Genomic DNA, 24002 nt, shown 5'->3' on the forward strand with positions numbered 1-24002 from the left:
AACAACTTATGTTGGATGAGCCGCGGTCAGATGACGTAGATCCAAAACAGGGGGACTACATGGCAACCTTGGATATGAAAGCTGCATACTTTCATATTTCAATGTTCCCAGCGCACAGAAGGTTCTTGCGTTTCGAAATAGCGAACCAAAACTACCAATTCACGGTACTATCCTTCGGCATAGCTTCCGCTCCACGGGTATTTACCAAGGTACTAGCGATAGTGGCAGCACGCCAACACAGACAGACAATCCAGTGTACTCTTATCTGGATGACTGACTGATCACCTGGGAATCCCCCCAAATTCGCAAGCAAGTTATCCAGAGAACAATCTCCTAAGAGCTGTCATAAAAACAGAAGAGGGTCTAGTCTTTCTGTCAAACGAAAGTGCAACACATACTGCTGCAAATACCTCAGTATCTAGCCAGTCGCCAAATAACCGTACGCAAAGCAATGCGCTTGCTCGGGACGATGGAATCGTGCATTTACCTGGTCCTGCACACATGGCTACGCATGCGTCCAATGCAAGAGTGGTTAGCGAAACAGTGGTCTCAGGCAAGTAACCCTTGTACAAGCACTATGCTGGTTGACAAAGGAAAACCTGTTAAAAGGAGAACCTTTTCACAACCCTAGAGTGCAAGCAGTTGTCACAATAGACTCCTCACTCACCAGGTGCGCAGACCATTATCTTCACCACACAGCGTATGGCCTGTGGACACAGATCACAGCCCAAAACCACACAAACCACCTGGAACTGCTAGCAGTGCTCAAAGCACTGCAAGCTTTCCAAGTGCACCTGTCACATCAGTTCAAATTCTCAAGGACCGCACAACTGCCATGTTTTATATAACCAAGCTGGGGGCACACCATCTCTAGCACAAAAAATTGAAGTGGGCACTCAAGGGGGGCATGTTCCTAACATCGCAACATGTTCCTGGGAACTCAATTCCCTCGCAGTCTCATTAAGCAGTGATCCTCTACCCGAGGAGCATGAGTGGCAGCTCAACAAAAATATCCTAAAATATGTATTCTCCCTTCGGGTAACCCCCTTTAGACTTGTTTGCCACAAGCCAAAACACGCAATGCCCAGACTTCGCATCCAGGTTTCAGCAACACGGGTCGAAGGGGGAACGCCCTCTGGATGAACTGGTCAGGGAGATTTGCCTATACTTTTCCACCGACTCCGCTACTGAGCATAGTGGTGAACAAGATGTACCAGGAACAAGTCACACTAATCCTAGTTGGTCCTATGTTGGCGAGACGACCTTGCTTTCCACATCTGTGCAAACTGGCGATGTGCAATCCACTCAAACTCCTGTGCCCCTGTTAGGCACAATTGCATACAGTACCCTCTGGGACCACCACATACAATTAGGACTACAGGTGTAAGCAAAAACCAACCTTAGTATAAGTCTGTACTACAGTTTTGTGGTAGCGAGCTGAGCAGCCAGGCTCATCTCAAGAGGGAATGTGAGCAGTCAAGAGGTTACACAGAGGTCTTACAATCACAGTGGTTCAAGTAGACACTTATACTCGGGGTTTCTTGGTAAAACACTTATTACACAATCCTTTAGAAAACATTCACTAGAAGGAGGCAACTTAATATTATACACAAACGCACTTCAATAGCAAACCAATAAGTTTCTGAACAAATTAGGCTCCCTTCAAATAGGAGCAAAATTACATTTCAGTTACTTTCAATGGGAGCAGAAAGGCACAAGGCAGCAGAACACATTACAAATACTTTCTTGGGCAGTGCAAATAGTTAGTTCACTAGAGGACTCTATTCAGTTCAATAGGCATAGGCCAAAGTCAATGGACTAGTGTCTTGGATAGGAAAGAGCGGTTCTTGAAGTAAACAGTAAAATCTTTGCCAAAGTTCTCAAAAGTAGTTTGTACGAAAAAGAATCATAGGTTTGGTCACAAGCTGATTAGGCCTGCAAGTTGGGAAAGGTTCACAAACTTTCACCGCGGGAGAAGCGTTCTCTCAATCCGGTTTGGCACAGTACCTTAGTATGAAGCAAAAGATGCAGAAGACGTTGGTTCCTGGCAGTTCCTGCAGATCTCACTGTTCCTGAGCCTCAGTCGTGGGGACAAGAGGGAGGACGTCGGGGGACTCCTGCACTGCACGGGATCGTCAGAAAACACTGACAAAATGGAGTCACTTCAGTTTGAGTAGCGGTTCATCAAGCACACAAGCTGGTGTCCTTCCCCCTGGTTAATCCTAACTAGCTCCAAGAATGGTATCCAGGTGGCCTACGAGTTGATTGGTCCCACCAACTGAAAGGAAGAAGTCGTCCTTAACCCCTTAAGTGCCAGGCTATTAAAGGGGATTCTCTGTTGCGATGAACATGGCAATTCGGACCTGCAGCAGGGCTCCACCTGCAAACCAATGGTCCAGGAGTTGCAGCAGCCGTCTTCTTCAAGCTCGTCTTTGGTTCTTTCGTTCCAGTGGTCGACTCTGCCTTCCAAGCCAAGAGACTCGCCTTTTAAACAGTTTCTCCCATTCATTCCAGCCTAGCTGCCACTCACCCAGCAGGGTGGCTGTCCTTGCCGGACAGTCAGCCAGCCAATCACGCCAGAGTGCATTTGGGTCTCCTAAGAGACCAAACACAGGGAGTTTCGGGCACCTCCCTCATATCCTGCCCACCCGAGACACACAGGCGCCAGAGGCGGTCTTCAGTCCTGCAGCCCGCCAAAGGCGTAGGAACAAAGGGACCAAACCTAGTTTGGCGCACAGAGACAAACTCTAGAAGGACCTTTCCAAAAAGAAATCCAGGACCCGTTTAAACAAAGGAGGCTCAGACGCCATCTCGAAAAACATGGCTCCCACGATTTAGCGCTTCCCGTTGTTCGGGAAAAATCCTGGTAGTTTGTTGTAAAACCACTGCCACCAGCCATTTCGAGAGGAAAGGGTAGCATTTGACTGCTACGTGAGTTTCTAGACATAGGGGATACTAGGTAACCCCCCCAGCACTCTATTGTAAGATGGGGTGTGCTGGGTCTAGGAATTTAAAAAGTCTAGTAAAGTCAATTTAACTTCACTTTCTCTGGGAAACAGTTTATCCCAGAGAAGGTATTTAAACCTTGGGACAGCCTAAAAATGCTTTCATGTATCACTGCACTGAGGGGGCTCTTTGACACACATGAAAAGATGATGCCTATGGAGTTGCCTAAAACTCCATAATCAAAGAACACAAGAGTAAAACGCACATCAAAATACATGAGTGGGGAAAAAAGGCTCACACTCTCTCCAGGAAGAAAATCAAGTTCTCAAAATCCAGCAAAGTTGCTGGGGGTCTCTAAGGTGAAGGGAATTACCACATTCATGAGAATTCTCCCTAACAGACCCCATCCTGGGCCAGTAGAAATATAGAGAAATCCTTTCTGTGGTCGCCTTAAAACTAAAGTGACCAGCTAAAGGAATCTCATGGGCAAACTGTAGAAACTGGGGTCTCGCCTCCTGAGGCACTACAAGTCTCCTGTAGTCTCCTGGGGTAGACTCAATAGACTCACTGTAAAGGAGGCCATCCTCCCAGTACAGCCTGTGCTTCCCTGGCTCTTGCCCATCCAGCTGGGAAGCTGCCTGTTGGTGAAGTCCTTCAAGTGTGGGACACTCTCTTTGACCTCTGCTGAAGTCTGCCCTATAGGGTCCCTAGAAGTCTGTCCTACTGTTTCACCAGTAGCTGATTCACCATTCTCTGGTTGGGCCTCCCACTTAGCCTCATCTGGTGGAGGGGTCACAGGTGTGACCTTGGACTGTCCTCTCGGGGATGTCCTTGTCCTTTGAACAGGGGGTGACACCTTTCTTCTTTACCGAGATCTTGGATTTCCCCTTAGTCTCCTTCTTTGTCTTAGAAGCTAAAGGGGTCTCCTTCCTGTGGCCTGGAAGTTATAGGTTCCTCTGTAACCTCTTCTTGAGTCACCTAAAGTTGCCTCTCTGGCCAATCTCGTTTGCTCCGGCTTCCTTTTACTCAGAGGCCTGGAAGTGCTTGATATAGCTCCAAGAGTCTTTAAGTCATTCCCCAATAGGACTCTCCCAGGCACCTCACCTTGTACGCTGACAGGAATACTCAGTCTTATTGTTCCACTGGATGAGAGCTGGTAGTCTAGGAATCCTCTGGAGTCGACCTCCAGCAAGCTTAGTGGGAGCCTTGGGTGCCTGAGCAACATCCTCTGGCCTGTAAAAAGTTCCATACACTACAGTAATGCTGGCCCCATTGTCTCTAATGGCAGGGGTCTCCTTTCCATTCACAATTACTGTCCTTGTAATATTCTTTGGTATTATCTGGAATAGAGTTATACACATCTACATTATGCTGTTCCCACAGACCCAGGGATACTAAAACACTTGCTGAGACTCCAATGGGGTCTTCAGCCAATAGTTGAAAGTTACCACTTGTCATATGAAATTCTTCTTCGGGGATTAAGGCTAAGGAGGCAGTGTGAACCCCTGAAGGTTTACCCTTGCATCTGGGATCCCCATTCACATGGTCAGTTGACCCACAAGCATAACATTTACCAAATGTCCTTTTTAATGGGGGCTTATGCTGACCTCGCTCTGGTTTGCACCATAGGTTTCACTAGACTGACCTGGTTTCCCATGGGGCTTACCCTTCTTATGTTTGTGGCCCTCTTTTGGGTGGTTGGAATTTGAATTATCTTTTCCATCTTTCTTCTGCTGCTTCCCCTCGTCCTTTCTGTGAGTGGCCTCAGAATCCTTGAGTGGCCATGTTGGCCACCCTTAAGTCAGCAGCCATTGCTAATTTCTTGGGATCAATCTCTTTTGAATCAGCCAAGTGCGATCTCAGCTCAGGAGAGCAGGCATCAAAAATGGATTCCAACAAAAATAGATTTTTCATTCCTTCAAAGGAGTTTACTCTGTAACCCTTAACCCAACCATCTAAGTTTTTCAAACATTCACACACCCAGGTAGCCCAAGGGGGGTACCATCAGTCTTCTTGAGGGTCCTAAACCTCTTAAGGTATTGGGAAGGAGTTTTCCCAAATCTGGCTATGAAAGCCAGCTTCACATTCTCATACTCCTGTCTTTCAAGTTCACCCACTTCCATTACAGCATCAGTTGCAACCTGAGGGAGCCTAGTCAAAAGCCAAGGAATCAACCGATTCCCTCAGAGACCCTGAATTCCATGATTGTATGCAAAGGTAGCCAACCAATCCAAAATTTCAAGTTTCACATCCTACATATTCACTGCTTCTTTATGCAGGCGAGGCCTCTTGGGACTGGACGACCTAGAGGACTCTAAGAGGGAAACAGTTTCAAGATACATTTTTTTTTTCTTCATTTCAAGAGCATGTTGCATTTCCAATTCACTGAGCTTGATGTCATGATGTTTGGCTTCAGTGTGAGCTTGCATCCCTTTAAATTCCAATTTAAGTCTCCTTTTTATCGAGAGACACACATTCTGGACTCAGTGATGGACCTTGTGGGGGTCCCAGTGGTCATAGCTTGAGGCAAAATAGCAGTCTGTGTCTGTGACAAAGAGGGACCCTATCCTGGGACTTCTCTACCTCCTCTGACTCTTCTAATACATTAGAGTTAGACTATCAATTTCCACATATATGATCGGTGTTACAGGCCTACTACCTAAACTTTGGTGATTCAACAACCTTGTAATCGACTCGTTCTTCTTTCATTTTACAGTAAGATTCCTGACTTTACACATTTCTTTCAGTTGATCTACTGTTAAAATGATCAAGGCTTCCTGACTGAAGTTATCCATATTAGGCATGTTACAATTCCTGTTCTGATGGAGCTTAGCCTTGTGAAGGTTTTAGTTGAACAAAAGAAGATACTCAATGTAACAACTGTACAATAGATCCTAACCGCTTGCCACTGGTGTTGGGCAGGATTGTATGCAGTACCCTGTGGGAGACTGCACCAGCCATGTCCTCTTGGCATAGTTAACCCAACCTTTGTTATAAGCATGTACTACACAAGTTGGTAGAGTGACTGAGCAGCCAGGCTTATCTCAAGAGGGGGTCAATGTGAGCTCTATGGTTGTAACAGTTTCACAGTGACAAGTATCCAAATAAAAGCTTACACTCAAGGTTTCTTGATTAAACAATTATTTATTAAACGGTCAGTTGAATAAGCCTTCCTTAGAAAGGAGCAAAATATGTAACAATAATATACTTCAAAAATACACACTTTTGGTTTCAATAAATAAGTAAAGACCCATTTGTGATTGCACCCTGAGGTGACTTAAATAACTAGGCCATTGTGGACATTGATATATCACTGGCACATTTAGCACACTACTGAGGTGTCAAAAGGAAAAGGTTTTAGGGAATAAAACAAAGGTTAAAAAATATTCTTCGGCAGGTAAGTACTTTTGAACCCCCCAATGCAATGTAGATTAACACTTTCCCAGCTACACAAGTTATAGAATGTGACTCTTTGGAGGGATAGTTAAAGCAAAAAGTCAGAGGTTAGAAGAGTCTTTCAGGGAGCCAGGACAGCCAATGTCAATAGAGCAAAAGTCTAGGGGAGCTGAAGCACTTCTTGATGGTAAATAGTCTTGCACAATGTTTTAGAAGTCTTTGTAGAAAATGAGATCACTGTTGGGCCACAAGTTGGGAGACTTAAGGGGCGAAGCTGCAAGCAACTCTGCAAGAGCAACCAAGACAGATAGCTATCAAGAGTACACAACTAGAGTTAAGTACCCCTTAGTTTTATAGTACCTTAGGTCTGAAGAAATTGGTTCCAGCTGGCTTCTGTTCCAGTTGTAGTATGGCAGATCTTGTTGTCCCCGAGCCTCAGTCTTGGGGACAAGAGGGAGGACATCTAGGGACTCCCGAACTACGAATTGAAGGTCGGCGGCAGCAATGGGCAAACTTCAGATCAGCAGCACTTTGCGGTTTCAGATTCTTGCAAATGGCACCACCGTGGTTCTCGGATACCTTATCGGCTTTCCTCGCATCTGGCGTTCAGCACTCTGTTGTCGGTCCTGCTTCATGGGAGTCCGGAGGATCTTCCTGGCGCTCTGGTCCGACTTAAAGATGACACACTATTCTGGTGTTCCTCTCCCTGGCAATCGGTTCTTGCAGCAGCAATGGAAGTACAGTCAGCTCAGAGAGGATTTCCAGATGAGCTTGTCTTGGGGTCGATTGGTCCCACCAACCCAAGGGGAGAAGTCGTCCTTTGTGGGGCTTTTCTAGTCGAGGCGAATTCGGAGCTTCAGCAATGCAGCAGGGCTTCATCGGGCAAACCAGCGGTCCAGGAGTTGCAGCAAGCGTCTCTTCCAAGTTCTTCTTCAGATTCCATCGTCCAGTGGTCGACTCTGCCTACCAAGCAAAGTACGTCACTTTTTAGGCAGGTTTCTCCCATTCTTTCGCAGCTTATTTGTCAATCACACAGCAGGGTGGCTGTCCTCCAAGTACAGTCAGCCAGCCAATCACCTTTGGGTGCATTCCTATAACCAAGGAGACTCTGCACAGGGAGTTTCGGGCACCTCCCTTACTTCCTGCTCTGCCAGACATGCTGGAGCCAGAGGTGGGCTTCACCCGTGAATCCCGCCAAAGACAAAATGAGCAAATGGACCAAACCTTGTTTGGCACGCAGAGTAAATCTCAAGAAGGACCTTTGTAACAAGCAATGGTGAAAAAAGACTGGGCACCCATGGGTGCTTTACTGCAGCTGCGAACGCAGCCCGCTGTAAAAACACACAATGGTAGTAAAAAGTAAACCACCAGCCATTAATTGGAGAAAGGGTAGCATAAAAATGTTACATGAGAAGCTGGACAAAGGGGATACTAAGCATCCCTGCAGCACCCTATTGTAAGATAGTGTGTGCTGGGTCTAGAAAGTTACAAATGTAAGTCGAGTCAATTTCCCTTCACTGCCCTTGGAAACATTAGTTTAACCAAGAGAAGGCATTTAAACCTTTGGGAAATATAGAATACTTCCCTGTGTCACTGCATTGAAGGTGCTGTGTGACACAATGTAAAATGATGCCTATGGAGTTTGTCAGAGTCCAAAGTCAAAAGAAAGTGTTAAAATCAATGAAAAATACATGAGAGAGTGGGAAAAAGGTCTCTGTCTCCAGTATTAAAAATTAAGTCCTAAGGCTTACTAGCCACTTGGGACATCAAGGTCATATATACATCAATCAGACATGATTTGGCAGTAACAACCATCGACTACATTTAAAATACAATGACTTGAATTGTGTTCACCAAACATTTGTTATGTGATTGTATTGTCTCTAAGATTTGCCCTTATTTGAAAAAGGCAATGTGTTTGACGAAACACGTGTAATCTTAAAGGGCCAACAATCACTTATACTACATTTTTCATTTAAATTACAAATTGAGCAAAACCAAAAAGGATGCGAGAAGACTGATTTTTCATGGCGCATGTTGAATTGTGAAACACGTTTACTAAATCGAAATTAGTTTTTGGGGGGTGGTTATGCTATGCAGGAGAGTCCATAATAACTTATTCCATACAAAGCCAATCCTTAGCTAAGGGTGGGGGGGTAAATGGGAATTGAAGTTGTACCTATAATTCATTTGCTTTCATAGCCAAAGTGCCGGATACGGTGTCTTCTATTACCATCCCTAACCTAATAGTAAGCAGGGGTGGGGACAGAACTAGGTGAACTTGTTTCATGCTGTATTAGGCTCATTATCAATGAATGTTAGTTAGGGTTGTTCCAGAACAAAAAGAAAACTGTCAGTGTGGAATTGTATGTTTTGTTCTTCTCTCTCTCAACACCATGCACTGATAAAAATGACATATTACTTGTTCTTACTCATCACTAATGCAAACGTCTAAAATTTCTTTTCTTGCTATGAGGTGTAAACCATTTCATATAAAGAGTAAAACGGTAGGTAGCATGTGTGGCAGTTTTATTGTCTCTAGAGTCTGTTCAAATTATGGTATCCAGTGTTGCAAGAATCTTGTGTGGGCTTCACGCAGTACGCCTGCTGGTGTATAGCCGAAGAGCCAGTAATCTAACATAACTGTGGCAACAGAGAAGTTTCTGTAATGTATCTGACAGGACTCTCATAAATTGGCAGGATAAGACGTTCAACCTATCGCCCCCTCAACCCCCCCAATTTCTTGAGTAGATTCAGTAGATCATTTTCACAGGAAACAAGGTCTGTGCATTGACTGCAGATGGGTTTCTTGTAAGTTCCTTTTCTTGATACCTGGAACCAAGGAGCCAATCCTAATACATGACATGATATGGCATTTATAACGCGCCTATACACAAGTGTTTCAAGGCGTGACGGGGCAAGGGAGCGGGAAGAGAAAGAAGACAGACCATGATCTTCCTAGGCCAGGTGACATTGAGATCGCACAAGTGCAGGGGATGGGGGAGGGGGCGGTGCAGTACATGGGATCAACAGTAAAAAAACAATAAACGCCAATAAATAAGAAGTGTGGCCAGCTGGTGGCAAGTGCAAGGGTAAGTACAGACATCAAGTGTCAAGTGTTGGTAGGGCACTGTAGGGATACAAGAACAGCCCCTGAGTGCATGAGTTGCCAGGGGGCAGTGCAGGTGTGCAACTGGCGGGGAGTGGACCTGGCCTGAGATCAGAGGGTAGCCAGGTGACCAGTGCAGTTTCTGTTTCAGCCAGGAGTTCAGCAGGGGAGAGGAAGATGGAAAGAATCAAAGAGGAAGGTCTTGAGGTGCTACCAGAACCAGAGATTGTTCTCCTCAAGTTTCAGAGAGGCAGGGAGGCTATTCCAGAGGGAGGCCGGAGCCAAAGAAAGAGATTTACCTCCAACTCATTGCTTGGAGAAGTGACTGACCCTGAGGGAGTTGGAGGCGGATGAGCGTAGAGCTCGAGAAGGAAGATACTTAGGAAGAGAGAGTTGAAGGTATTGAGGCCCCAGGCCCCTGAAGGCCTTGTGGACGATGCAGAGGGTTTTGAACTTAATCCTCACAGCTGCTGGGAGCCAGTGCTGAGATTTCAGTCCTAGAGAGATACGATCCCTGGCCTTGAGGCCAAGGACAAGTCTTGCAGTCCTGTTTTGGATGAGTTGCAGAGGGCGGAGAGTAGAGGCAGCCAGATTTAGAAAAAGGCTGTTGCAGTGGTCCAGCCTAGAGAGAACCAGAGCTCTGGAGACGGTGAGCTTCTGGGGGTAGGAGAGGAAAGGAAGAATACCTATGAGGTGGTGCAACTGGTAGTGGGACTTCTTGGAGACGTCAGAGATGTGAGGAGAGAAGGAGAGTGTGGAGTCGAAGATGGTCCCGAGGTTTTTAGCCTCACAGGTGGGAGCAGGAAGTGGGACAAGAGGCTGGCCAGAAAGTGATGGGAAAGGAGGGAGCAGGTGTGCCGATGAGGAGAATCTGTCTTTGCTGGCATTAAGGCAGAGATCATTGGCGGCACACCACTCCTGGATAGCAGACAGTCAGAAATGAGAGAAGGGGTGGCAGAAGGGAGCCTACAAATGTGCTAAGTGTCACCCGCATAGCACTGAAAGCGACAATGCGGTGGGCAAGAAGTGCCAGGTATTGGTTGAACAGCCACGGAGAGAGGTTAGACCCCTGGGGAACAACACAGGTAGAGTTAGAGGAGAGGAAGGACCCAAGTTGGACCCGAGAGGAAAGAGGTCAGCCAAGCCAAGGCCTGATCTGTGATACCCAGGTTATCACGGAGACTGTTGAGCAGAATGGCATGGTTGACCGTGTCAAAGGCAGAAGATTAAGTTAGATGAGGACACAGGGTACTGGAATTGAGATTGGAGAGCAGGTCTTCACAGATGTTCAGGAGAGCAGTTTCCGTGCTTCTGGCAGCTCTGAAGCGAGACTGATGGTCATGGAGACAACCAACAGATTCAGTGTGAAGATCAAGCTCGGAGATGGCGAGTTTTTCCAGGAGTTTGCCCAAGAAAGGAGTGATGAAGATCGGGTGATAGTTAGCCGGGCAGGTGGGACCGACAGAGGGTTTCTTAAGAGGGTGCACCAGGGAGTGCTTCAGGGGGGGGCAAGGGAAGACTCCGGTGGTGAAGGCCTGGTTGCAGAAGTCTGCCAAAGCAGGAGCTAGGGTGTCAATGTGGTCCTTGATGGTTTTGAAGGAACAGGGGAGAACCTGTTTTGACAAGACTTTCATAGATCGGACTTGTCTAGAATGCTTATCTGGGGAGAACAGGGGAAAGGCAGAGGAGGAGGGAGGAGAGGTGGCCAAAGAGGGGCCAGATGAAGAGAGGGGAGTAGAGGGAGGGGTAGAGGAAGAGAGGACTGGATGTCCTGAGTTTTAGAGATGAAATGAGAAGCCAGGGCTGTGCAGAGGGCATGGGAGGGGGACAGGAGACATGTTCTGGTATATACACTGCTGCCCAGGAATCAAAGCACATCCACAAAGTGGAAAGGTACATCCACTGGTTGTAAAGAGGTTCCTCTCATGGCACTGTTTCTTTCAGAAGTACTATCTTCTAGTTTTTTAGAGTGACCTATAGCTTCTATTTCTAGGAATCCTCTTCTGTTGGAAGTTGGAGGTCTTGGATGATGGGTTTCTTTTCCTTTGAGAGAGCATGATGTGTGTGTATGTGTGTGTGTTTGTGACTCTTTTCTAACTGCAAACAGGGACCCATCTGCTTTAGTTTCCTGATTTTCATCTCTTGTGTTTGGCTTTTTTATCATTGACTTGCTGTACTAGTTGCATTAGCCTTTTATGTGAATAAACTGCAAACCTCACCCCCCTATTTCCCACTCCCTGCTGTATTTGTGATTGTCGGAAAGGTGTCCGTCCATGTTTTTACCTCTCTTTTACCTCTCTAGTGGTATGTGCCCAAGGGTTTCACCTTTTCTATCAACCTTTGGAATAACCAGTCAGAGGCCCTGGGGTTCCCCAATCCCTTTTCATTGACAAATGTACATGGAGTCTTTCCTGTGGTTTGGAGTAGACCTTACTCTTTGATTGTATTCCTGTGCGAGTAGCTGGGAGCATCCCTTTATTCCTTGCAAAGTTCTACAATGAGTTATCACCTGTTTTGGGTTTATATTTTACTCATCTTGGTTCTTAATGCCCCTTCTTTTTCTAGGTTCACATAGTGGTAACCTGAGACTTTGGAGCTGTGGTCTTGGCTTCCGGAGCTTACAACCATTGTTTGATATTCCTTTGGTAAGTGGCAGATGCACCGTACATTGCGTATTAAATGCTATTTTACTTTGTGAGGTAGATAGTTAGAGGTTTGTGTAGCATAGCTTCAACACATGCTGAATAGATAGTTCCCAATAATAGCTTGTTAATGGTACTAATCTGAGGCAGTTACCTAGAAATGAAGAGGACAGAACAGAAAAATATGATAGGGAAGCCGCCCTTGCGCTCTGCTTATTCTGTTCTTGATTTCCCCATGTATGATGTAACTTGTCATTTTTGAGTTGTATTTATTAAACGGGTCTGGATAAAATGGATTTTCAAAACTTGCCCTGTGGGAGAGTTCCGAGAGCCCCCCCTACTTAGTGAACATGGTTGACACTTCGGGCTAGCTAAACTCAATAGTATTGAAGCTAAGCCATAAGGTGGATTCATAATATGAGGGTGGTGTAATGGTACCGTGAGACAACACCAAGAAAACTTAAAATCAAATTCCGCAATGTATAAAAATAGGCCATAGAACTCTCTAGACCTGTAAAAACACAGCGAAGTAGCTATTAATGAAACACATATATCTGTGTATATTTGAGGCTTGTGGATCTGCTTAGAATCACATGCATTGCATAGGTCAACATCTAGTGGTTGGTGCAGAGTATTTTATGCTTAATCCCCTCTCTTAATGAGACGTCCAGCACTTTTTGCTGGATGTGGGGATCTTTTTCTTGTTCTCCTGAATGAGGGGAGCCTTTTCCTCATTTTATCTTGCTCTGATCGTGGGATCCATTTTCTGTATGTTTTAATTTGAGTCTTGCTCTCCGCTATACCTTTTTAAAGGCCTCTGTGTTTCACTTTTTCAGCACACAGCACCCTATGTGCGGTGTTGAGGGGAACACTTTTATGCTCTCCTTTTTATATTCTTTTATCTCCCTGGGGAACTACTGTTCTCCAGAGGGATACCTTTTTTCCTTTTTAGCTTTTCCTTTGGAGAGATCAGCACACTATGTGGAGTGCAGAGGTGTTACCTAGTATCCCCTTTCTCTGTGCTCCTGTAACCTTTTGGTTATTGTAACAACCCTATATTTATGGCTGGTGGCAGTGGACGTGTTCTACCGACTTTTGTACAATTTTACACAGCAGGCTGTACTCACAGCTGCGTCAATGCACAGTAGGGTCACTTGTGTTCCAACATGGCGGTTCCTTTCATTTTTCGCTAGTTCTTGTGTGGTGGTTCTTTCTTGTTCCTTCTGCCACCCTGGGATGGGGAGGTCATGATTTGAACTTTGTCTTCAGGACCCTTTAGGTAGCCAGCCGAGGCTCCAGTGTGTCTGCGAGGACAGGATGCATGGGAGGATACCAAAACTCTGCTATCCTTTTGTGTGCTGAGGTGCCTGAAGGGAACCAGTTTCCACCCAACCCTTTCTGTAAACTGCAGGGATAGTTTGCAGAGGCTGAGTGTGAAATCCTGATAAAAGGTGAGTTCCTGAGGCAGAAGGCAAGTCGACCACTGGAACAGAAGATCTGAGGAAGACTAGCAGAGAAGCCTGCATCCACTTCCAGTAACCGTGAAGACCACTGCTGTACTGACCCTGTTTTTGAACTGATAGAGGAGCTCTGAAGAGGACTCCTTCCCTTTGTCTAGTGGAGACCAACTAGCCTTAAGACAACCTGCAGAACAAGCTCCCCTGCACCCCCAGCGTGTTGTGACCTTCCAGGGCGGCAAACCGCCAATACCAATGTACCCCTGACCCAATTGCAGTGCATATCTTCCCGTGAACAAATCCTCCCAGAACTTTGGTGGGCTCCAGTTAGACCTCCAGAGACAAGATTGCCCTCCTCACAGTCCCATCACCAGAGTGCAGGACCGAAGAGTCGAGGCTGATGGACCGGGCAGTTAAATGTTCACCCTTGGAGCTTGTATAAAGGTGCCAGAACTGCAGACCGATGTGGGAGTATGAAGAATTCCTTGCTGAGAGTTCTGTCCCTCGGCTGCTGCAGCAGCATCCCTGCCAGGGTACCTCCTTTAGTCACTACGACCAAAGAACAGGAGACCGGGTCATCCATCTGCATTTTCCTCAACACTCATTAGATACTTTGGGGCTCATGGTAGAACTTACCTGAAGCCATTTTGTTGCTCCTGTGTTACTGGAGTGCTGTATCCGTTATTTGGGTGTTAACCCATACTATTCTCCCAGGCCTAATTCTTGTGTGCCGATAGGGAGTCCTTTTCCGAGGTCCCTGATAACATTTTGGCCAACAAAAGCATTCTACTGACTAATAATCAAAGTAACCACTTTACCTTCGCTGCTGCTGCTTCTGATCTGCATTCCCTCCAAACTGACTCTGAAGAAATCGCAACTAGCGAAGGGTGGACTGCTAAAGCCTTGTGGCCTATGAACAGTATTAGAAGTCTGTGAAAGTATTGATTTGCTATTGCTGGTGCTAAATAACCATTTTTATTCCTACAACAGAACATTTACGAAGTTACTTTTGGTTTACTCATTTGAAATATTGCTGATGTTTTTATTGTGTTGATTAAGTTGAATAATGCTTACATACCTGAATATAACTTTGCCTTGTGCATATTAAATAAATGTCTATTTTACTACTAGTATGAGAGTGCTTTTTTGGGCCTATGCATTTACTGAGCTCATTGCAATTACCTAAAGTTCATATCCTCCTCCTAAGATAAACCTGGCTGCTCTGATAATCTAACAAACCTTTGGGTAGTACAGACGTGTACCAGGACTTGAGGCCTGTATACCAAAGGGATAGTTTTATCCAGTCTCATCTGCTGGTAGACTTTAGGAAAACTCCCCTAACAGGCGTGTTTGTATTATATCCCTAGTGTGACGTGTACTGTACCCATGGTCCTTCATTTGTTAAGGTCCTCATATTGTGTTTTTTCACCATCCGAGTAGGTCGCATTTTCACAGAGTGGTAGCTTTAGCTAACAAGATATGTTTATCTTTGCAATTTGTTCTGCCGCTGTTAGGACAGTTTTCCTGACGTCCATCTAAGGGCTTAGTAAGACAATACAACTGAGACAGTACAAAACTCCACTCTTAGTACAAGGCTTTACCACCTGATTTGGTAGTGTAGAGAGGGCTGTAGCTTGGTACAAACAAATTGTAGCATTTATATGGTCCAAAGAAACACTATGTAGTAAAACAATGAATGGTTTATTTAAATACAAGTAGGCCAAGATGTATTCTAGTAAATAAGTACTTTCACATTATATATAAATAAAATTATAAAAAAACAACTCAAAACTTATGGGATGCAACCCAAAGTATGAGCTTATTACTAATACAATCGGAAGTCAATCTTAGTCAAACCTATCACACATTCAGAATGCAATTGGCTATTCTCAGGGAGTAAAACCGGGTTATATATATTTTTTTTAATAGTCAGTATTTCAAGGGTTGTAGACCCGTCAGTCATGCAGTGAACCTCGGTTATGAAATCGCATAACAAACCACCTCTGTTACTAGTATACTCCTTGTAACATTACCTTTCAGAGTTAGTAAAACAACTCATAATTAATGGACCCTGTGACTATTTTGGAAATGCTCCAAGCAGATTCCGGGGAGGCACAACCCGGTTTTACAAGTATACTTTTCTGAATTCTGGAACACCAATTCATTTAACAGTATGAACCTATAACTACATTTAGGATAGCCTTTGCGTTCTACTAGGTGAGTAAGACCTAATGCTGTAATAAACTATTACAGTTGCTTTTCAGATCAGTGGAACACAGACTAGTAAAACCCACAATACACTTATTAAGAATTGCACACTGCGAAGCAGAAGTCAGACTTATTCTAAACAGGGTATACAGCAAGCAGGGGAAGCAAAACCCAGTTGGGGAATTTATACATTCATTTCCTAATAGAAATAGTAAAGTGAAGCCAACAGCATTACTTTTGGGGAAGAGGAGCAACCCTACTGCAGCCGCATCCTCTACTGCACCCACCCATGCCCTTTGCTCGGCCCTGGCTGCACATTTCACCAACAGAACACAGGACATCCTGTCCTCTCTTCCGCTCCCCCTCCTGCACCACTATCTCTCGGGCCCCCTTTGGCTGTCCTCGCCCTTCCCACTCTTCTCTCCTCCCTCTCCCCTGTAACACCTGATGAGGTCTCTAGACTAGTCCGGTCTATGAAAGCCTGTTCCAAACAAGTGGAGCCCTGCCCCTCCAAAACCATCATGGACAATATTGACACTCCTTGGCCGACTTCTGCAACCTCTTTCACCACTGGAGGTTCCCCTCTCTTGTGCACCCACTGCTCAAAAAACCCTCTGCTGACCCGTCTATTCTGGCAAACTATTGCATGATCTCCATCACCCCTTTCCTGGGAAAACTGGAGAAGCTGGCTATCACCCAACTTACTGTCATAGCCACTGGCCCAGAAACACAGACCCCGCACCATAAGAGGACAAGGGCAAGGGGTAACATAATTTTTGTCCCTTTGGGACAATACAGCATAAAGGACCCAGCTGGACTCAGTCCTGATGCCTTTGGCGTCAGGCTCATGAACAAATATAAACTGACACTTGGTTCGGTGCAAAGTGCTTTATTTTACATGCTGGAATCTCCACGTGCATTTGTTCGGGCGTGGCTGCTGGGGAAAGCTGGATTGCACGTGCCGCATCCTTAGGAGTGGCAGAGTGGGGCTGGTGAGCCAAGGCTAATGGGCGTGGCCCGAGCCAGACTATATAAGCCCGCCCAGCCTTCATGCAAGCGCTTTGCGTTATTCTGCACTGATGGCAGCGTAAAGCTCACTGCCGCCTGAACGTATCTTACCTTTGTGTTCCAGTTCCCAGCCTCAACACTTAGCTTGGAACCTGCTTTCGTCGGCACGCATCATCGGGGACTCTGGCATTCATCAGTCATCTCCAGACCTCTGGAAGGCAGCACCCGAACCCCGACATCGCGGCACGGCGGGCAATCCTGTGAGAGAAAAGATAGACAACGTTAGAACTCACAAAGACATTGCATTTAATGTCGCGCTTTTGATAAATCTTCGCGCTCAACCTTAAACCAACACTGACCTGCTGTCGGAGCATTGTGGGCTCCATTCTCTTCCATTTTGGCCTTGCTTCATGCACCGCAACTACCGCAGGGCCGCAACTTCACCTGTGGCGAGAAAGCAGATGGAAGACATCATTAAAGATACCGACAATAATCAGGAATCAACATCACAATATTTTAAAGCTTAAGACACTTATCATCAGGAGTGGCGTAGCCACAGCTGGACTGGGCTGCCACCTACAATGGGCCAGTGAAGGAACTCGGTCCATCAAGAGCGCCCCTGTAGTGAGAAGCAGGACAGAGAGCTAATCATCATTAATCAACAGGTGAGCTTATATGGGTCGGCGCATGCACACCACACTTTGGGAAGAAGGGTTTGGGAGGGAGAACAGTCGCATAGCAGCATTCTCACAATCGCTCATCTCCACGCAGGAGTAGTGTCACCAATCGCTGCAGCCCACAGCATATGTGCAGGGGAAGAAGCCTGACAAAGGCGACCCATTACCAGGGAGGGCTGCAACCGTGCCCCAACGTCCCCGCAGAGACCAGGTGAGCGTAACAGAATGCAAAGCCTCTACGAATCTATGCCTGGGCGCTATGGAAACTTCAGAAACAGACCAGTTGGCCATGCTATTGGGGGAATTACGGGCTGAAGTCCATGCCTCCAGACAGGAAACCAATGCTTTAAGGAGGAATCTTATTGTAGCTCGAGAACAAACGGACGAATTGGCAAGACAAATGCTTCAGACCCACACGGGTCAGGTTCCACTATCTGGATTTGCCCAGCCTCCCACGCTGCAGCCTTCACCAGTTCAAGTGGTTCTTCAAGGTGCAGTGCCACTGGTCCCGCCCGAACGCTTTACTGGCGACCCTAATAAGTATTGCTATATTCATGAACCAATGTCACCTTCATTTTTTGTGCCGGCCTGGGGCTTTTCCTACCGATCAAGCCAGAGTCGCATTTGTACTCTCATAATTAGGAGGCAGCGCAACGGACTGGTCAATACCGTTAGTAAACCATGATGATCCTCTGCTTCGAGACTTTGGGGAATTTCAGCGTGAGATGGAGAAATTGTGTTTGCAAGGCATACTCGAGGACAAGCTTTGGACAATGAATTATTGTCACTCGGACAGAGGAACCAAGACCTATTGGCCTACATTGCAACCGTCAATCGTCTCGTTGCACAGACAAACTGGGCAGAAGAAAAGAGGACTACGCTCTTATCGAGGGTTGCGTGGGGAACTTAAGGATGTTCTAGCTCAAGTGGTAAATCCCCCCGAGGGATGTGCGGAGTACATCAACTTGACTGCAGCTCGATCACAGAATTGTAAAATGGACTGAACAAGAGCTAAAGGGAGGTCGGTCTATGTGCGACCCCGTGACCATCAAGCCAAATCCCACAAACAGACTGAACCAATGCAGATCGGTGGATTAAGGAGCCCAAACACCAAAGCTGAAACGCGAGAAAAGTAGGCAACAGCTCTGCTTATACTGCGGGAAAGCAGGGCACTTCCTCCGAGAATGCCCGGTGAAACCACCCAAGAAATTAGTTGGAGCAACGGACAAAGACGAGGAAAAGGAACAAGATCCGGGAAACTCCAACGCCCACTTGTCGAGCGAAAAGGAATCTGTACAGACCTCACATCTAGTCATCCCGGTTCTTTTGGTTAACCACAAACCACCGTCAAAGATGCATACCTTGGAGGCATACATTGATAGCGGAACCCTGGGAAATTATGTTGACCAAGATCTGGCTGCACGATTAGGCCTTCCTCTCTGACAAAAGCTGAAATCGGAAAACATCACATCAGTGAACGGTTCTCAACTATTGTCACAGCCTGTGACGCAGTATACTGAAAAAGTCATGCTTATGTGTCGGGAAGGTCATCAAGAAGACCTTGCCTTCGATCTCATCGGTGCTCCTCAGTTCCAGATGATATTAGGAATGCCTTGGCTCGAAACCCACAACCCTAGCATCGACTGGTGAAAAAGAGTTCTGATCTTTCCTCGAGTGTGCTATCACCCGTTACAATAAAAATGTTGGCAACCTGAAACCAAAAACAAGAACCATTCAGGGACTCACTGGTTCCTTACCACCTGACTATCTGGATTACCAGGATGATTTTCAGAAAGAGCAAGTGAACATCCTGCCTCCACACAGGCCTTACTATTGTCAAATTGATCTGGTACCCAGAGCCCAAAACCCCTGCATTCGGATTTGCGCCCTAACGGAGCAGGAAAGCCAGCCCCTAAAATCTTACCTGGATCAGTATCTTGCTTTATCTGCCCGTCCAAGTCCCCTGCCGCCTCGGCTCTTTTTTTTGTACCTAAAATGGAGGGCGACTTAAGAACTTGTATTTGTAACGCTCACCTGGTTCCCACGGAGGCGCGGCGTCGAAGGCGCAGAACTCTGAAGATGGGCAGGAAGGGCCCCTCTATTCTGGCTTCCCTGGCTCGTTGGATACCCTCCTGTGCGTGAAAAGGGAGTATTACCAACTGTGGAACAATGCTCAAGCCTCCCACTCCCTTCCAACCCTCCACGATACCTCCTCCACGATTCCCTGTGAAGCCTCACCTTAGGGTTTGGAAGGATGAGCTCTCCATCCTGCTTCTGATGCAGGGGCGCGTTGAAACCCAGTTACTTCACTGGATTGAGGATTGATGGGAGTTCAGGTAAGCTTGACTGTTCAGGTAAGGCGCTGTAAAAGTTCTGTTCAAAAGTTCAAGCTTAATAATAATGTTCGTTGTCTAATTGCAGCAAGCGCTAATGCTTATGTCTTTTTCCCCTTAGGGGCCAGGGTTCGGAGTGCCGGAGATATGGCGCCGACCCGAAGTGAAACAGTTCTGGATGAGCGCTCAGGTAATGTCTTTGCATTCGCACATTCAATGTCTTTGTCTTTTTTCCCCATAGGGGCCGGGGTCTGGAGATGCCAGGAAGCGGCAGGACCCGAAATGCAGTGGGAATAATCCAACAGGTAAGACTTAAAAGGAAACTGAGCTTTCCTTATTCCTTTTCTCCCTCTCACCTTTGTTCGTCTTTTTTCCTCTAGGCGCCGGAGCATAGCTGAATCCGGAAGATCGCTGCTGAAGATGGAAGCGCCTTGCAAAGGTGAGTAAAATGCAGCGCTGCAGCGATCGAAACGAAATGCCTTTAAAATGATGTCTTCCTTTTCAGGGCCGTTGGAGAAATGACTCCGGGATGCAGATTTAGCAGGTAAGGGCTTTTCTTCTCCTATTCTCTTCCTTTCTCCCCTTGCAGGTGTTCCAGGGTGCTGGCAGGCGTGGCTGAAGTCAGGATGCAGGAGCTGACACGGTGAGCGTCCAGCTGCTAGGTGCAGAACAACGCGAAGCATGTGTGGCCGTTCAGGTGGGGTTTTAATAGCCTTGGAAGAAGTTCCTGGTATGTATCCTTCCACCAATCAGGTATGTATCCTTCCCCGACCACACCCGGGTGGTGAAGTAGTCCTACAGGTTAAGTAGTCCCATTCAGGCCTCAAGAGGGCCTGGATGAAGCAGCAAGGTCTGCATCAGGTAAGTGTGCACCCAAGCACTTAAACACATATCCTCTTCTATGAGCCTGGCGCCCGCTATGAGCCTGGCGCCTAAGGCGCCAGGACTGAGTCCAAAGGGCCCCGACTTGGGCCCGCTGAGACTTCCCTGGGGAAAATGATGTCTGCCTCTGGGGTTGCTGGGCCCGGCCTGGCTCCTTAGAGGTAGGCATCATGACAGTATTGACTATAGAGCGCTTAACCTTATCACTGTAAAAAACAGATATCCACTGCTACTTATCCCAGAGCTCTTGGATCAGGTAAAGAATGCCTAAATTTACACACAACTAGATCTAGGAGGAGCCTATCATCTTGTAAGAGTTAAAAAGGGGGATGAATGGAAGACTGCTTTCGGCACAAAGTATGGTCTCTTTGAATACCAGGTTACGCCCTTTGCATTATGTAACGCCCCGGCGACGTTCCAATTTTTTATGAACGACGTGCTTCGTGAATTATTGGACGTTTGTGCACTTGTCAACATTGATGACATTCTCATTTACTCTGCTTCCAAGGAGGACCATGCTGGCCATGTACGAGCAGTATTGGAAAACTTCAACAACATCGGCTGTTTGCCAAGTTAGAAAAGTGTTTCTTCCATGTAACAGAGGTTGAATATTTGGGTTTTATGCACACACCACGAGGAGTACACATGGATACACACAAGGTGGATGCTATCCTCCAATGGCCCTCACCGACCTCCACAAAAGGAATACAAAGTGTGCTTGCATTCGCACATTTTTATCGTCTGTTTATTCCAAGGTTTCCGCAGATAGTACATCCAATTACCTCCCTGCTGAAATTCCTTTGGTCTCCAGAAGCAGAGAAAGCCTCCCAAGAGCTGAAACTTGCCTTCACCACAGCACCAGTTCTTCGACGCCCTCGACCGGACAGATACCTCCAACGTAGCCATGGGGGCAGTATTGTCGCAGAGGGACCCTGAAACAGGACAATTACATCCAATAGCATTCTGGTCCCGTAAGTTTTCTGCACCAGAATTGAACTATGCGATCACAGACAAAGAACTGCTAGCGATTAAAGCAGCCTTCAAAGGATGGAGACACTACCTTCTTGGAGAGAGACAGTCACTGCCATCCTGGATCACCGCAATCTGCAATACTTAAGACCCCCCCAAGGCCCAATCCTCACGCCAACTTCATTGGGCTCTTCTGTGCGGAATACGATTTTTACCATCACCTACAGACCCGGAGCACGCAATGGCAAGGCAGACGCTCTTTCACGCATGAGTGAGGACAAAGAAGCTTTTACCACATCTGAACCCCTGGCCATCATTCCTGCAGAACGAATCCAGAACAAGATCGCTGCAACCACCTGTTTGGACGACTTGAAAACCGATCTCATATGAATCAAGCAACACAACAGGAATGGCTATCTAAAGGAGACAAATACACTATTGAAAATAATCTACTGTACTTCCAAGGGAGACTGTACATTCAGGACAAAAAACTACAAAAAACTAAAAGATCAAATAGCAAAACTATCATAATTCACTAGTGGAAGGACATCCAGGGATTGGCAAGACTCAAGCTAAAATACAAAAAACCTATTGGTGGCCAACTTGGAGAAAAGACATTGCCCACTTTATCGTGACCTGTGGTGTCTGCGCACAACATAAACCTCAAAAACTAAACCCGGCTGGTTTACTGCGTCCATTGATGGTACCGCCAGTACCGTGGCATTCGTTGTCAATGAACTTAATCACAGATCTTCCTCCCTGCAATTGATTGAACACCATGTTAGTTATCGTGGATTTGTTCTCCAAAATGGCCCATTTTATCCCATTAAAAGGACTCCCCACTGCTTTCGCCCTCGCATTTTTGGAACAAATTGTCAGACTACACAGGTTCCCATCAGTACTAATATCAGATCGTGGAACTGTTTGTCTCACCACTCTGGAGGAGATGCTGCAAAATAGACACTAGTTTATTTATATTGCACGCCTCACCCAGAGGTATCTCGACGCAGTACAAGATAATGCAGTTTCACAGAGTACAGGAAAAATAAAGGCGCACACACAATTTGACCTGTATACATATACAGGTAAGAGGCTATTCATAGTTACATGTTTATTAAGGCACATAAAGTCGAAAATAAATACAAATAGGTAGCATATTAGTTCAGTTACAGGCAGATGAAAGTCTAACATATGTACAACACTAACAAAATTATTCGTTGTTATCAGGGTGGTAAAGAGAAGGTCACATTATTTTATCGGTGCAGGTGATATTTAGGTATATACATGGAAGAAGCAGGTGTATTACTGAGGGGCATTGTTGGTGATAAGCCAATTTTTCATATTTCTAAAGCAATGGAAGGATTTCTTGGTTCTAAAATTGGGAGGGAGTGAGTTCCAGAGTTGGGCGGCAAGGACCGGGAAGCTTTTTTGAGTGTGTATCTGGGAATTTGTAGATGGCAGATCTAGTTACGCAAGCGTATTGTTTCAAGATGAATTTATCAGAGAGGTATTGTGGGGCTGTGTTAAGGCATCTGTCGGTTAGTGATGCAGTTTTAAGTTGAATTATTTTTGATAGAGAGCCAGTTGTAGTCCCTTCTTATGGCAGAGATATGTTGTCTGAGAGGGATACTCTGAGCTGCCCTGAAGGCGTTATTCTGCAAGATCTACAGTTTTTTAATGATGTTTTTGTTGGCTCCAAGATATAGTCCATTGCAATAGTCGATTTTTGAGAGGGCTAGGGCTCTAGCCAAGGTGATGCAGCTTTTTGTCGAGAGGAAGGGTTTGCATGCTTGAATGAGCTTGCAGGTGTAAGCATTTGCCGAGGCAGTGGCGCTGACCTGTTTGTTCAGATTGAGGGAGGAGTCGAAGTAAAAACCCATGTTTTTACTTCGTTAGCAACTTTAATGGTGTTGCCATCAATGTTAAAAGATTGGTATTGATCGCCAAGTTTGAAGATGTTACTGGCCGTGGCGAGGAGGAGGATTTCCATTTTTTCATCATTCGGGCAGAGACCGTGTGTCGCCATCCATGCCCGAATGATGAGTTAAATTGTGGTGATCAGGGCTAGGTCATTGGAGTAGTCACATGTCAATGGGATGGGGATTTGGGTGTCATCCTCATAGTTGGTGTAGGTGACACCCAAGAGATCCAGGTCATCAAACAATGGGTTGGTAAATGTGTTGTACATGGTCGGTGAAACAAACAATCCTTGTGGGACTCCACATGTGATGGGGATCGGTATTTCAGCTGCTGATGTTGAACACTCTCCGACCTGTTGCTTAGAAAGGATTTGATCCAAGCAGTGTCTTCTGATGAAAAGTGTGAAGTAGAGTAGAGGTGGTTACAGAGGATCTCGTGGTCAATCAAGTCAAAGG

The 24002-nt window shown here is 46.2% G+C and overlaps 1 protein-coding gene across 2 annotated transcripts in view; it reads left to right on the forward strand.

Moving 5' to 3' along the window:
• The window catches only part of RRP9 (ribosomal RNA processing 9, U3 small nucleolar RNA binding protein), a 679329-nt gene that overhangs the window by 542016 nt on the left and 113311 nt on the right, over nucleotides 1–24002 (forward strand). For both annotated transcript variants that reach the window (XM_069644031.1, XM_069644030.1), the window contains exon 13: nucleotides 12017–12096. In XM_069644031.1, coding sequence (XP_069500132.1) covers nucleotides 12017–12096 — 80 coding nt within the window. The remainder of the gene's footprint in view (nucleotides 1–12016; nucleotides 12097–24002) is intronic.

This window comes from Ambystoma mexicanum, chromosome 2p (genome assembly GCF_040938575.1).
Source record: "Ambystoma mexicanum isolate Mex_15411 chromosome 2p, UKY_AmexF1_1, whole genome shotgun sequence".
NCBI lineage: Eukaryota > Metazoa > Chordata > Amphibia > Caudata > Ambystomatidae > Ambystoma > Ambystoma mexicanum.